Here is a 15,912-nt window from a genome sequence, read left to right on the forward strand (position 1 = left end):
ATTAAGGATGTCTATAAACCTGGGTGACTGCAAATACAGAAGAGCGCTGCTTGGACTTGGGTAGGTAGTTGGACTTTGGAAGACTTAACATTCATTACATATTCCTTTTTCTGCTTGTCCAGTGCAGGGTGGGATGAATATAGCTGTAAGCACACAGCCAAAGCCATGTGCAGTTATTCTTGATCTGCATGCATAACTGTACCAGGATTGGAAGAGAGATTTTTATAAAGGCTACTCATAAACAGTATAATTGAGTTGTAAGAGTTATGAAAATTCTCCAGCTGTTCTTAACAATTCAGTGTTGTTCTGACCATATAAAATGTTTATACTTGGTTGTATTAATATATTTTCTTCCTTGTTAAATGGGCCTGACTAGTTCTTTTTGCTAGTGATTTTTGCATTATCTTTTAATGTTAACTTTGGGACCGAAACTATTTAGAGTTGCTATCTGGGATGGTATTACTACATTATGTTGACTCAAAATGCAAAGATGTAATGGGGTAGTATGAGGATGTTCTCAGGGATAATTTGGAGAAGAGCTGTGTATGAATCAGTGGAGGCAGATGAACACATGGGGAAGGAAGCACTCACATATGTGAAATACTAATGACGTTTCCATGGGTGTCCTGAATGGAAGAACCTTTATTAAGAAAAAAGGTGACCAAAATAGTCTTACTGAGAAGTCTTCTGGACAACTTTGTTTCTTTAAGAGCAGTAAGAGGAGTTCTTCAGCTCCCCCCATACACTTTTATTTTGATTTGACCATTTTTCCTTTTGTGGGAAGGCATCCACTCTCTCTCTGTCCAGATATGTAGTACCCAGTAAACACAGGGCACTTAAACTTTTCTCTTAGCAGTGATCAATGCGTTTCCCAAACCTATTGCTAAGTATGACTTTTTTGTTCCTAGGGAAAAAACTAGTTGGATTTTCTTCTGAGGTATAATAAAAAAGAATGTATCAGAAATAAGGAATCTCTGATTGCATATGTGCCATGTCATCTGTTTTACATTGCGTATCCTGTGAAGTTAGTGATTTTTTTCCATTAAGATCCCTGGGAAGCAGGTTAGTAAGTAAGTCCATTTTAGACTGTGAACTTTAGTGAGACTGCAAGCAGGTGACTGCTTATGCTAGTTTAACCTTTTAATGGTGCTGTGCATGCAGGGATTCTTTTTGCCCACTGATGAGCCTTCAGCATTTTTAGGGCATGTTTCACACTTCTCTGTGCTGCAATAAATTAAGCTTCTTTCTCAGGGTGCTGTGCAAGTATTGTCTTGTCGTTGGGTATAATGGGGGAGGGAAGGGCAAGAGAGAGAACTTCAGTGAAGAGTTGAGGATGGCGAGTATTAGCCCGTATCCTCAGTACAGTCAGTACCGTGGTGGGAGGTGTTGGGGTGGTGGTGGTTTCTTCTGAGGGTCAGGGGAAGGAGAAGGAGAGGTGCAGGAAGAGCTGCTGTGGTCAGCACACTTTTTTCAGAGTGGTGGGAGGCCCTTCTCCCCTGCCAGGTATTGTTCTCCTTGGTTCCCTGCCAGGGCACCAGCCCAGCAACCTAAGTGAAACACACCATGGCTCGCTCACGCTTTCAGGCAGGTCAGCAAGTTTGGTAGAAAGCTTTGTCTGCAGACTTGGGGGGCAGAGAGGCTGGTTAAGAGTGATACCTGAAGAAATGTCTGTGACTAGTCGCTGAAGGTGTAACTTCTGTGTTAGCGGAGTGAATTTTTGATATGTTGTGTTGATGCTTTGTGCAGTTTTCTGTAAAGTATCTGCATTTTCTTTGCATGTTAGCTCTGAATATTTACAACGCAGCCCCAGTAGGACATCCTATTTGCTTGCTCTTTCTTGCTACAGCTTTTTTAGTCAGGCTTTTAATTTTGATGAAGTAGTCGGACTTGGGGGTAAGGGGGAAGAGACAAATGCATCAGGAGGAGGAAAGCTTTAGTAAATATTCCAGTGACGTGGAGTAAAGGAGGAGGAGTTCCCAGTAGGAACTGAACAGGGACAAAATTGTCAAGATCAGCACGGACTGGGAATGCACAGTTAGGGGAAAGGGATTAATATTAACACTCATGCTGCTCAAAGGTAAAGCCTTTTTTCTCTGCTGTATAATTCTTTAAACGCAACTCTTTAAGCGTATTTCCTATGCAAGGTTTCCCACTTCAGATACCTTTTAATAAAAAGTATGGCTTTGTTTTGCTTTATTTTGAAGGGGAAACAGTTTCTTCCTTTTGAAGCACATGCTATTCAAATGGACAAAGAAATTTTGCTTACCATGGGGAAGCCGTGAGAAACAATGTGTCTGCGGGACTAGAATTGGAGGAGAGGGCTGGGTAATGATTGCTGCTGTAACTACGCTGGTGTCAGTATTCCCCATGTAGGATGTTCAGACAGCGTAACTGCTTACACCACGTTAGTGCAAGGAAGGTATGGAAGACCCCTTTTAGAAGTGTGCCTGCTGTTAAAAAGTGAATGAGTAGAACCAAGTAGCCAGCTTATGGAGCTGAAGCAGGAGGAATGGTTCATAACACCAGAAAAATTTGAAGGCAAAGATCAGGAGATCAGTGTAAAACTGCTAGAATACACATCTGCCTCATCCTACATTGAGCGATTAAGTTCACTAAAATCGGCATAACTGGGTATTATTGTACTGCCTTTGGATGTTTCCTACTGATAGTCTCACTGATTTAACGAGTTTCTGTGAGAAAGTATTTTGGATCTGTTAGAGAGAAAAGGTTAAGTGATGCTGCTTGATGAGCATTCTATGTTCTTTCATCCCATCTTCATTTTGAGAATATATAATGGCTTTCAGTTTCATAAATGTTTTAGGACACTTTTTATAAGCAGGTTGTATTCATTCTCAGTTAGCTTCTAGTATGAAATGTTAAGCAGCTTTATGATCTGCACTGATTTTCTTTTAAAATCATAGTGGAACTGTTAGCATCTGATGCTTTCAACTTTTCTAGGCATACTATAGACTATATGTAGTCTTTCTCATTCATGAAATTTGACTTTAAACATCAGAAAAAGGAAAGCTATACATAAATTATTAAGACTGTGGATGGTATATCTTATCAGCTCTTTAACATGCATTGCAAGCATCAAGAACTGCCCTCAGCTTTCTTCTGAGGATTTGAGCACCTGAGGGGGGCGAAGGGGAATAGGGTTGTCTGTATGAGTGCTTAGTGGTTTTATATTCTGCAAATTAGTAACTCAATCCAAAATGATTGTTTCAAGCAAGGGATGCATTGGTAGAAATGTGCTTTTGTTTTTTATCTCGTCTCTACAACTAGGCTGTGTGAACATAAGGTGCCATGAAGTCACTTATGCTTCACTCCTTAGAGGTCACATGCACACCTTGCTTTTTCTGCACAAGGCAGGGCTGGAATCTGAACTACTGTTTTTCTGAACTAGCTCGTTGCTAGACATCCCGTGCTTTGGCATGGCCCTCCAAAGGCTGAAGCTGAGTGGTTTTTGCAACGTCGAGATGATGCCAATTATGCCTACTGGCAAGTGCTGCTGAACTGATGCATAGTTGACTTGATGCTGAGATGAACCACACTTGGCTGGGATTTCCTGCTTTGTGAAATGTGTAGGACTGCTTATTCCTAAAGTTTGTGTTGGATAAAATCCATTCTTATCAAGACCTCATCTTCTTTTTATTTTCATAAGTGTTATCCTGTTTGTGGCAGAAGGTGGGTTAAAATACAGTCTGTTTATCTTGCTTATTATTAGTCATTTAGTACAGTATTAAATTGCAAGGGTATTAGTAGTATTTTAGGTGCAGCTACTTTATGATGGTGGAACACGCAGCTTAGGGTAAAGTCCTATGTATATCGCTGTGTGCTACTGTATTCTCTTATGTTCAGTCACACTAGCAATGTCCCGTTACCTTATGAATATTGTACCTCTACTGGAATTTGTGGAAGAATACAAGATCAAACTGATAAATGAGTAGCATGCTTCAAGGTGGGTTTTGTTTGGAATTTCTAATATGGTATTTTCTAAATTTAGCATTTTAATAGGCCAGATGCATGCATTTCTGGGGTGTTCTTCCCCAAATATGCACAGAGCTCAGCTGTGTATATCTACGGCTGGCTTAGGACAGTAAGCGTAAAAGCTGGAGTGTCAACATGCTGCCGTACTTCTACCGTATTTGAAGAATATCAGGTGTGAAAAGGACCTTTGTGGTTGCGCTCCAGTAGCCCAGCGTGGGGAGACTGTTCGTGAGCATTATGGTGGGTAGGTATGCCTGTCATCTAGAGGCAGCTGCTCCTCACTAAAACATTGTAAGCTGGCCTGTAAAAGCAACTGGTGCCTCCTGAATACTGTCTCTGCCGGCCCCCATGGGAATGGACTCAGGGTTGTTGCTTCTGCCTCTTGTTAGCAAAACTTCTAAATGTACTGTGTTTACCAGTGTGATAAATATTCCTCTTACCCCTCCCATTCCTCCCATAGATATTGAATAACTGTTTCATAGAAAACCATCTGAGTACTTTTTTCAAAGGCTAGGTGGTTGCTTGATTAAGAAAATTTGAAACTGCTTTTTCAGACAACTATAAACTACGGTGTTTTTGTAGAAGTAAATGTTCCATGAAAGAAAAATACTTGGAAAGCAAACTGAGATAAAATATACAGGAAGCCTGAATGTCAGTGACTAATGAAATGGTATGTTTTGCGTGTAGCTTTCTGTAAGGCACTATCTGTATCTACAATCTTTAAATGGGCCAGCTACTAAAAGCTATCCAACCTTCCTTGGATAAAATGTCTACTTAAAAATCTGGTATAGGCTGTTTTCTCGCAACCACAGCTAAATAAATGATACCGCTATATGAAATGTGAGCGGGGAAGTGTCATTGTTCTGTGAAGTAAGTAGCATGCTTTCCATGCTCTTGAACGGGTTAGTGAGTGCTGCTGGATTTTGAATGTGGTTGTGAAGTCTGGTTTGATCTGGACTTCTCATAGTTTCATGGCATCTAATTACAGAACAAGAGTTTTATTCTTGTCTTGTAACGTGGTTAGGCTGAGAGTAAGATTTTTTTTTTTCCTGCTGATTATGTTAATATGGTGAACGTCATCTGACTTTGGTTCTGGTAAATAGGTAAGAACTGGATGAAATTGTTTTAATGCGGACAACGTTGTTCAGACTCCGCCTAGGATAATACGTGCAGTTTTGAGACTACTCCCTTGAAACAACTTCATAAATTAGTCCCCAAAAGCGCCCGCTAAAAAACTGAGGAGGTCAGAAAAAATACTGAAGCAGGGAGCTCATCAGGTAGGTTTAAGAGCTACAGTAAGGCAAGGAGAGCTCGTAGTGGGACTTTCCTCCCCTCGGTGTGCGCTGTGCGGGCGCGGCGGCGGTAAGCGACCCTGGGCGGGCGGCCCCTTCCCCTCTCCAGGTGCGGATCTTCACCGCCTCGATACGCTGCTGCGCGGGGCCGGTGCCTCAAAACGGGTGCGGTGGGTGAACGCCGAGGGTGTAGTGCCAACGCACCGACACCTGGGAGCTCTTCTCGGCTTGGGGCTGTTTGCCGGTGCGGGTGGCACAGCGCCGGCGCGCCCCGGGCAGCCCCTGCCCGCCTCCTCCCGCCGCTCCGCCGGCCGGGCCCTGCTGCCGCGGGGGCGGGCTCGGCCCTTTCGCCGGCTTCAAAATCCCCGTCCGAGAGGGAGTCGGGCCTGGGGGGCCGGCGGCTCCTGCGGGCTCCTGCGGGCTCCTGCCGGCGCAGCCTGCGGGGCCGCGGAGGGGCAGGGCGGGGCGGCGGCAGCCCCGGCCCGCCGGGAGGTCGTGCCCCCCGCCCTCCCACGCGTGTCGGCGGTTCCGCCACAGCCTGTTTATTCCCCGGGCAGGGGCACGCGTGGCAGTCACGCTCTTTCTTGCTAACAGTCGCGCTTTAGTACCAATTCGGGCGGTTGCTGCCGCCGCGGGTGTGTTCTCTCTCCCTCCCGCCCCCCCTCCCCGTTCACCTGCCCCGGCGGGGCGGGCGGGGGCCGGGCCGGGCCGGGCCGTGCCGCCGAGGAGGCCGGCGCTCGCCCGGCGGGGCCAATCGGCGCCCGGGCCTGTTGCTATGCTCGCCCCTACTCTGCCTCCTTTGTGGAAGATGCCGTGGGCACCCACCCGCGCCGGCGCGGCGGCGGGGCTCGCCGCGGGAGCACGGGGCCGCGCGGAGAAGGTGGGTACGGCCGGGACCGCGCGGCTGCGGCGCCCGCCCGCCCAGACCGGGGGGGGGGTGCGGTTGGGGGGGCGGCGGGGAGCGGCGGCGGGGGGGCCGGGAGGCCGGTGGCACCGGGCCGGGCGGCCCTCCCCGGCCCGACACAAGTTGGAGCCGTGTCACTGGGAGTGTGACCCGCGGCTTTTGTTGGTGTTCTTCTACGAAAGGTGGTTTAAAATCCGCCTGTGCTGAAGTTTGCCTCCCCGGTTGAGCTGAAGAAGCGTGCTGTACTTAGCCTGTAAATAGTTCCTTTAAAAAGAGTTTCACCCTATGTTCTGACTTTCGTTCTGTATACCGAGCCTGTGAAAGTTGGATTTTTGTGAGGTCTTTTTTTTTTCAACTTCCCTTTAAAGGAAAGTAATGGACAGCCTAAAAATTAACTCTGTTAATTCATTACATTGTTAGGGCAAGAGTATTAAATGGCCTGGAACAGGAGGGGGATATTTTTAAGCCTTAAAAGCGAGACATCTAGTTACATGTCAAATCTGCTAACAGTTGTAGCTAGTGTAGCCATATGTAACTGCTTGACTCTTCATTGTTATGGAGAAAAAAAACCTCTACCCCCCTCCCAAAAACACCCTGAAGCTTAACTGAGTTTCTTCCGTGCCTTGTTATGTAGGTCAAGTTTCTCTCTCCCCCCCTTTATTTTTTTTTTTTTTTCCTCCAGCAGGAGGAAACTATTACAGTACTTTGATTTCTGCTAGGAACAATGCATGAAAACATTATCAGCCCTTTGCCACTACTCGTTTGTCTTGGGGCAAATAAAGCTGATGCAAATACGTCAGCTTTGGGGGCAACTAAAAATATGTATTTTTTAATTAGCAGCTTACTGGTTGCTCAACTATATGCTATGTTTAAAGCTAATTAAATAGCATACTGAACTCAGTGCTGAATTGAGGGTTATCCACTCCTTTATATGCAAACCTGTTCTCTAAAAATGCAAATGTTGTTCCGACCAAGTACTTGCATATATTGTCATCCTGGGTCTAGAGCTTGTTGGCGCTCCTCTGAAAGGTACCAGAGCTCTAGCTTAAGGGATCCTGCTGACGTTAGATGTTCATCTCCTGATACAGGAGGAGGAACAATTCCACTAGTCTACTCTTGTGGTTTGTGTGGGAATATTGGTTTTGCATCGCTGAAGCATTGCTTTATAAAGTAGTAAGGAATTTTTGAGAGGACAAAGTGAAATTTCGTAATTGCATATATTAAATTTTAAATGTGTTAATGCCTACCATTTTGCTATGTGGAAAATTACCATATATTAGGAGAGAGGGAGGCAAAATAGATTCTTGGCTGAAGTTCTGTTCAGCCTTTAAATTTTGACTCTATGTAACGTTTTATTCTTTTGAGTACCAGAAGACTGTTAAAGCTTAATAAGATGACTTACAATGTGGAAACTTGTAAATAGCTGAATTGTGCTGTGTGACACAGTTCAGTTCTAAAACTATCAAAAAATGTTCTTTTGCTTTATGCATTCAAAATTCCATAGTAGGCTCTGGTGTCCATTTTAAAATGAGCAGTCTTTTACACAACTTGAGAGTTGTAATGTCCTCGTTGATCCTCCCAAATAAAGTTTAAAAACAATTTAATGGGCCTGGCCATTCTCCCAGAATTTTTTAAGATGAGAAGCATATATTGTCTCTTTTGTAACTTTTTTACTTTTGCAGGTTACTGTTTAACTGCTTAAGGGCAGGCCTTGTAGGTGAAGGTTAATAGCATTGGAAAAATTACCCGAGGAGCTTCATGCTGCTCCACCATCATCAATTTCATCTCAGTTCTTTCCGAGCTCCTTGCATTTCTGATGAAGAAGTACAGTATCTGCCTTTGGTCTGCTAGACTCACTCCTTTCCCTGCACCCCACCCTGTAAATAATCTGGACTGCAAATACTGAAACAAACGTACTGAAGCTGGAGGTAGCCTCACTAGCTAGGAGGAGGATTTTGGGTGGTCAAACATGTTCTGACAAAGTTCCACAAGATAAATTACCCACCACTTAGATGACAATGAACAGGTTGTAACATCAAAGCTTTGAGCGATGAAGTAGGAAAGCACAAAGAGAAGATGAACACAGAAAGAAACTGCAGTAGAAGAGGTCAGATGTCATGAAAATAGTTTGCTCTGGGCTTTTTGTTTTGTCTTTTTCTTTATTTCAGATAAAATAATGGGATTCTTAATCTACATTCCTTACCTGAGGACACTTCCTAACAAGTCCTATGCTTTTTTTCTCCGTGTGCTTTAAGTATCCTGATAGCTAGTTCTGTTCTAGCAGCAGTGCTGCAGAAGTTTCCGGCTTGTAGGTGTGATTTCTAACTGACATGATGTTGTAATAAAGTTATAAGAGTATCAGCTCCTACTTAACCTGCATACTATATATATCTAATGTTTAATGTGTTGTCCATTAAAATAAAATTCTTGAATTCTTGAGTGTTTCTATCTCTTCTCCTTGTGAATATTCTTTAAAAGCTTGATTGTTAACAGTGCATTTGCACTGTTTGGTTTGTTTCTCATTTTCTTGTTTTTTCAGTTATTCTGGGGAAACAAACAAAAAAAAAAAGTCAGCTCAGCAGCATTAGTAGGTGCTTCACATGTAGGGAGAAAATGTGCTTAACAGTTCTTCCCCAGTGTGACTGTATTTATCTTGGGCTTAGGTATGCCATCAGTGTTCACATAGCTTCTTGGAGTTGAACCAAGTCTCTGGAGTTGACATGGTTTGATAGTCAGAAAGCTGCCCTGCCATGTAATTCACCAAGCCTTCACATGTGAAGCTGAGTATCTGTAATGGAGACTTTTCCTGAACATGCTGAAATAAAAGCCTTTTCAGACACTTCTAGGCTGTTTAGTTGCATTGTTCTCATTGGAACCAGAAGTAATGGAACTGTCTGGGTTCTTGTTTTGATACAGTATCATGTCTGTCTCTAAACCACTGCAGTACATCAGACCTATTCTATGCACGTGTGGTTGTATCTACCAAATCTCTCATCTTTGTAGAATCTGAGAAGGCGCCTGAGCCAGTGCTGTCACTGCACCAGGTCTTGCCACACTGAGATTGCTGGTGCATACAACAGGCTGCTGGTCTGCTTGTCATCTGAATGAAAGACTAGCCTGCAAAATACTGTTTTGTTATTTGGATGTGTGAATTTAGTCTTCTGATGCTCTGCAACTCTCTTCCCATATTCCAACATAAATACTTTTCAAATTTTTCTTCTGCTTTAAGTTCAGGGCATCTGAGCTTTACTGGCTATGCCTGTGAACAGAATGCTCTTAGCATACGTGAGGCAGTGTTTCCTTGTTAAATGACTGAAACAAGGACTTCCTGCTGAAGGCCTGTTACTTGCTCCTAGTAGTACTGATTTTTTTTTTTTTTTTGGTGAAGTAGTTTTAGCAACAGTAAAAGAAACAGTCATGTTGTTCCCTTTTTGTCATTGTATGGCCTCCCACTTTCTTCTGAGAGCACGATGAGTGAGGAGCAACAAGACTGGCCTGCTCTCCTAGGACTAGATTCAGAGTCAGTATTTTCCTTTAGGTCATAGAGATTTGAATTAAGGTAGTGAAGTCAAGATAAGGTAAAAGGTTTTTAACTCCAAAATTCTAAGCTTGGAAATGTGAGAACTAAGTTTTTGTTTTCTTAATGTATACAGCTAGTAGACGAATATATTTCAGATTCTCGTAGAGGATAAAAGGCAGTATTTCCTTCCTAGTATCACATTGTTGAGTCTATACTGTTCATACTCTGAAATAAAATTACAAAACTGTTTTCTTCTGTAATATTGAGAAGATGGGGTATAGAAGACCGAGGGATGCTGTGGAACTTGGGAATATAACATGTAGTGGAGTATGCTTAAATGGGAGGGATACAGCCTGTCTTGCAGTTCAGCCACATCATCTACCGTCTGATGAAATTCTTTTCAAATTGATGTCTCTAACAATAAAGCTGCTGCTTTCAGATGATGGTGTCTGCATAAGTGCATGCCTTTTCCTTGGTGAGAAAGGAGAATGTTGACCAAGTTTAAGTAATGGTGGTCATCGTACCTGAAAGATAACTGAGCCCTCAGATGAATTTCCACATTAATTAGGAGCTTTACAAAAGGGGTGAAGGTGGGGAGTTAGATTCTGCAAACTTAAATAGCAAGCACCACTGCTAACAAGCTAGACTGTTGTTAAATAGTTAATAACAGATGGCTGAACTTTTGATGCAAATGATCAGACAGAACAAGAGAAGTTCTCTGCATCCTGACCCAGAGACTCCTCACTGCTGCCATGGCAACTAACGCTTTTTTTCTCTCCAGTTTTAGCAAAGTTTATGGAGCTGAAGATGACTTGTTGGTTTTACGACTTTAAAATAAATTTTAAAAGGCAAAGCAGACCAGCTGGAGGAGGAGAAAACGTAAACTAAGAGAATGTGGATATGAATTCCTAGAGGCCTTGAGTATTTTAGTCCCTATAAGATCTTTCTAAAAGATGTCTGAAGGACTGTATACTTTAAAGTGCCTGGCAGTTAAAGCATTAGTTTAAATAAGAAAGTTTATAATCTGAGCGGATCTATCTGAATCCTTTTCAAAATTACCTGCTGCAACTAGAATACTATTGCAAGGGGGAAAGGGAGAAGGAGGTAGGAAGCTCTGTGTATTTGGCCTGAGCATGGTACAGAGCAGCAAGGAAGAACCTGTGGCTCATGGGGTGGATGTGGCCTTTCATCTGACTTGTACTTGCAGCCAGGCATTTTTCCTCCTCGGTGGGAGTAGGGGAATGTCACTGTAGGACAATGGAGGTCTGTAGCGGGGGCCATGGAGGGGGTTGAAGCTGTTTGCCACTGGACAGGATAGGACCTTCTCTGCCCCTTTGGTTCAGTTGTTAAAGACTGGGAGAGTATTCTGGAGAAATACCACTACAGCCCTACTTTGTCTGTGCTCTTTTTGCTAAGGTGCTTGCCTTTGGCTGCTGTGAGCAGCATGCTAGAAGGACCCCAAGTGCTATCTTTCTTATTTTTATAGTGAAGTTACTCTACAGTTCCTGTATCTACTATAGTTAGATATTGAACCTTCTCTTTTGAATTTATCTTCAGGGTAGGACACCTGAAGGAGTGTTGGTATAGACTAAACTTCATGGCATTTCATGAAACTGCTGGAGGGAAGTGCTTCTGAGGCAGGTTTTGATCTGGTCCCCTGCGAAAGCCATGAACAAGACCTGTGTATATTACTGAACACAGGTCACTTCTCATAAAGCATAAACAACCCGTGGTAAGCCTGTTTTATCAGTGCTGTTGAGAACATGTAGTTCTTCAGCTCTTGATGTTTTTGTGAGGTACGTCTATGCCTGTGGGTCTTACACTACAACAGTGGCTTCTTTACAGAATGAAGTCCTTCATGTAGATGTGTGCCAAGCCACTGTATTCTCAAACTGTATTTCTAGAGCGTATCATATTGCTGTGTTTGATTGTCTGGGCAACTAGATCAAGGAATTCTTCAGCATCCAGGTGTATAGCTCAGTCATAATATTACTTTTAGAGGGAAGGGAAGCAAATTCCTGGAGTTCTTACCTGAAGATTATTATTTGTTACCTGTGATACAAATTACGAGGCACATTCGGATATCGCGTTCTGCTGGGTATTATACAACCACGGAACAAAAGACCATCCTCACCTCAGACCTTATGCAAGTATCGAACATGAAACCAGTGACTTCCAACAGAGGGCTGTAAGGAAACAAAGGGATAATACTGATGAGACAGATAAACTGTGCTCCCAGCATACAGGCTGACAAGCCTTTATCACCATAACAGAAAAGCTGGAAAGCAGAGTCGTTTTGCATCGAGTGTGTTCTTCCCATCTATAGGACAACATGGGGGGAGGAAGTACAAGTGATTAAAATAATCAGAGGCTAATTGGAAGTTTACTGCAATAGTGAGTGGGAGACAACAGGAATGGTGGTAAGCCATGGAAGATCTTGAAAGTTTAAAAAAAAAAAAGTAATTTGCTTATTATGAAAGATGATGTTTTGAGAGGCAAAAAAGACAACAGGAAAATATGGTTTCCTGTTAGACACCGACCAGACGTACCTTCCTCACCAGGCTGGATGCTGGTGAGGCATAATCCTTTCTATGTCTTTTTCACACCCATTTTCAGTGATGAATTCCATGAGAAATCCTGTGGGCACCTCTGGCGCTTCCCTGAGCAGGCAGATAAGGCACGGCCATCTGCTCGCTGAAGCCCAGGTGGTATTCACGTGGGCTGTGCCCGGCCCAGAGGTCCCCGCTGGCGGGGCGTGTTTCCAGCTTCATCACAGCTTGGACTGTGAAGAATTCACCTCTCGGGAAAATCCTAGGATTTCCGACTGTGTTTTTCCATAGCCAAGAGTAAAACCAAGTCAGGCTGAAAGCAGTTCTGTAAATGCTGTTTCCTAGGGATCCATCCTAGCAATAAGGCTGTGAACCCAATTTGCACGGTTTTCTGGGGATAAAGAGGGCAGGTTGCTTGTTGTCTGGATTCCCATGCCAGATTCTGGCACGAATTCAGATGGTAAGAATAAAATGTTCTGTGCTAAAAATCTCTTAGATATGTTTTTTATTAGTTCTTGAAGATAAGTGATTGCAAAACCCAGCTGTTTACAGTAATAGCCAATGTAGTCATATGTACGTTTAAAGTCTTTTTGACTATACTCTTCAATGCTTACTTCTTTGTTAACTCTTAAAAAAAGATCCTCTTCCTCCAACAAAATTATGCGTTGTTATCACTTAATAGCAATGACATTTGTTTTCTTTATTGATTTCTAACAGAAAATCTCTGTATAATCTTTTTGGTAACTGAAAGGGTTGACAAAACAAAACAAGTATGTCTATCAGGCACTTGGATTCTGTGATGTTTGTGGGGCTTTTTTTTTTTTTGTCTGATGCTCAGCTTGAGCATGCACAATAATTTATTAAATCTATTAAACCTGACAAGTGGGCGAATCCTTAATGTTGCCTGAACTGTGCTAGTAGCTGATGTGTAGCAGATAGTGACTTTTTGGCATTTCTGAGCTGAAGGCAGCTTGGAGCAATTTTCCCTAAAAGAAAGTCATTTTGACATTTTCTGATTTAAGTTTCATTATTTGCTTTGGACCTTAATACCTTTTCTGCTGGTCCCAGATTCAACTTTTTTTTTCACTGCTGTGTGCTTTTGATTAAAATATATTTGCAAATTATTAAGGAGGAACTGAAGTTGGGGTTTAGTTGTTTATCTGTCTTTGCTTATGTCAGTTGTTTTTGCACAGAATACAAAAGAGGCTGTGGAGGGCCTTCAGCTTTGACTGGATGAAAACTGTTGTTCTTCATACACTGCTCGTGTACACTATTTTTAGCGTAGTGTTTTGTTTTTCCTTATAATTTATTGCTCTGTCTCTTGACTCACAGGTCACCTGATTTTAGAGCATGCAAATGCAGAGGCTGGATCCTTTAATATTCTATAAAGTGCTAGCTTATCTTGAGGAGCAGGATGCTGCTGCTGCGGGTGAGATTGGTTTGGAAGTGGTCGTGGAGGGGTGAGCCCTGGCCCTTCGGTTCTCTGGAAAGTATGTTCTAAGAATACGCAGTACAGGGTGTTACAAAACACACGTGCAACCAATAAACTTGGAGCGGAGGCCAGGGTTGATGGGTGACTCGAGGTCAGCGCTGTGCAGGGAGACTTTTGCCTGCTGGCCCTCACCGTGCCTGTCTTTGCTCCGTGCCAGCAACAGCGCAGTCATCCATGAACTCACTTTTTCCCTTGAGGAGGGAGAATTGTTTTGAACAGATAGGTCATGAATACACCACTATTATTCTTGCTCTAGTAGTGTTAATTTTGGCACTTCGGACGAGTGTCTTACATCTAGGATTGTCATAAACTTGTTTTGTTCCACGAGGTGCCCAGTGGCTGGATGTTTCTGGTAGCCTTCAAAGCTGCATTGCAAGCCTGGCAGGATGGTTGAATGAAGGGGAGAGGGAAAGCAGATACTTAAATTTTGTAAGCAAACAAGTATGTTATTTGAAATTTCAGTGTTCAAGTGGGCCCAGTATTTAAAAAGGTACTTTCCAAATTGTGTGTAGGGAAAAACCTAACAAGGTCTGACTGCTCCAGAGTTTCATTAGTCTGATTGTTTTTTTAAATCTTAAAGTAAATCTGAACTGTAACAAGATAAGCGTCGCTCAGCTAGATCCTGGCGATTCTTCAAATTGTGTGAAAACAACGAGGGAAAAAACCCTGCATCCATCAAGCTATTCAGTACTTGCACAGGTGAAATAGGTCTAGACACATAAAATGACTATTCTGATGGTTTGGATTGAACTAAAAGTTCATTACTGCCCAGGCAGTTGCAGATCTTTAATTCCTGGCCCATGAGGTCTTTTCAGCCTCATGGAAAACTGCACAGATGGTCATCTTCTCTAGAATTTAAAAATAAAGCAAATTAACTTTCACCTATCTGGATCTTGGGTTAACTGAAACAGGGATATCAGCTGACCTGGGTAACAGTGCTGGCATTCTCAGGACTTCCTTTTCATTCATAACATTATAGGGTTTTTTAGGTTCCTCTAAGACAACAGAATATTTGAAATTGAGTGTTGTGCACCCTTGAGGAAGGGGGATTGCTTTTTGGGTGGGTGCAGGGCTTATTGCTGCGCTGGTGAGTTGCTGATGGCACCTCTTTTGCATTCCTACCAAATTTGTAAAGCTAGTAACGAAACCAAAACTTTTTGAAAACATGACACATCTAGATGATGATCAAAATTCTTGTCCCTGAAGAAATGACATACTAATCATGCACGTGGGAGGCCTCAGGGTTTTTTAATAGTCTTTTAATAGAGTAGACTACTTTCACCAAAAAGTGGACTAGGTCATAGTTGTGGTTTTTTTGTTCCACCACCCCCCCGCCCCCACCCCCAACCATCTAGACTTCTGCCCACCCCCATCCCACAGCCTTCTCTGGCTTACTGTTGTTTTGGGGTTTTCTTGTGACCACAGTAAAACTGAGAAATAGCAATATCTGTTAAAAATAGATACTGATAGGTAGCTTTGAGGAGATTTTCAACATACAGGAAGTTCCTCAGTAGTCTTTACGAACAGTTGTCTTGTATCTTTCTGTACATTGAAAAAAGATACTTTTCAAGAGATTAAAAGCAGGGAGGAGTTACCAGGGATGCCTGATCTGTGCAAGTTTAAATTAGCTAATTTAAGTAAGTAGTTCCTGACTTCAGAGTCTGAAGATCATGGCTATCAAAAATCATCAGTTGGGCTTGTTGGCACCTGACCATAGTGCGAAGATGAGAATGCGTGGCTACTGGTTGTTGAAAGTTTTCAGGCTATGTGGAAGGCTGGGTGCTTTAGTACTTACAAAACTTCACTTGCTTTGACAACAATATCGTGTTGAAGGCCGAGCGCTTAGTGAAGGGCTTCCATAATGTGTGATCCCAGAAGTCAACATGGTACTTTTTTCAGGGGGTTTCCCTGACTCCAGTGGCTGCAGCATCCCTGCTGATTCCACCCAAAAATGAGTCAGTGCTTTCACATTGCACTTTTCAAATTCACTCTGGTTTATTTTCAAGAGGTCTGACTATGATCTGAAGCGAATGGCACATGATGTAACCATTCTTGTTCTTGCAATGATCTTAAGGAAGAAGAATACCAGTTTGTGCCTGGTGATTATAAACCAAAGTGGAACCTGTGCTCACACAGAGCGTAGCTGGCTTTCCCCCGCAGGAGTT

General features: G+C 43.0%; 1 protein-coding gene across 5 annotated transcripts in view; it reads left to right on the forward strand.

Annotated features, from left to right (window-relative positions):
- The window catches only part of ATOSA (atos homolog A), a 49,672-nt gene that overhangs the window by 7,593 nt on the left and 26,167 nt on the right, over positions 1–15,912 (forward strand). Inside the window, exon 1 of one of the 5 annotated variants that reach the window (XM_087745368.1) lies at positions 5,988–6,162. The exons of 3 other annotated variants lie outside the window; for them this stretch is intronic. Coding sequence is in view for 1 of the 2 variants with exons in the window: in XM_087745362.1 (XP_087601488.1) it covers positions 6,058–6,162 (105 nt within the window). In the remaining variant the exon portion in view is untranslated. Of the gene's footprint in view, positions 1–5,987; positions 6,163–15,912 lie in introns of those variants that run through there. One more of the 5 variants, XM_087745362.1, reaches the window with a different exon arrangement.

Source organism: Nipponia nippon, unplaced genomic scaffold (assembly GCF_047370975.1).
Source record: "Nipponia nippon isolate SJK-2023a ecotype South Korea unplaced genomic scaffold, ASM4737097v1 scaffold_9, whole genome shotgun sequence".
In the NCBI taxonomy this organism is placed as follows: domain Eukaryota; kingdom Metazoa; phylum Chordata; class Aves; order Pelecaniformes; family Threskiornithidae; genus Nipponia; species Nipponia nippon.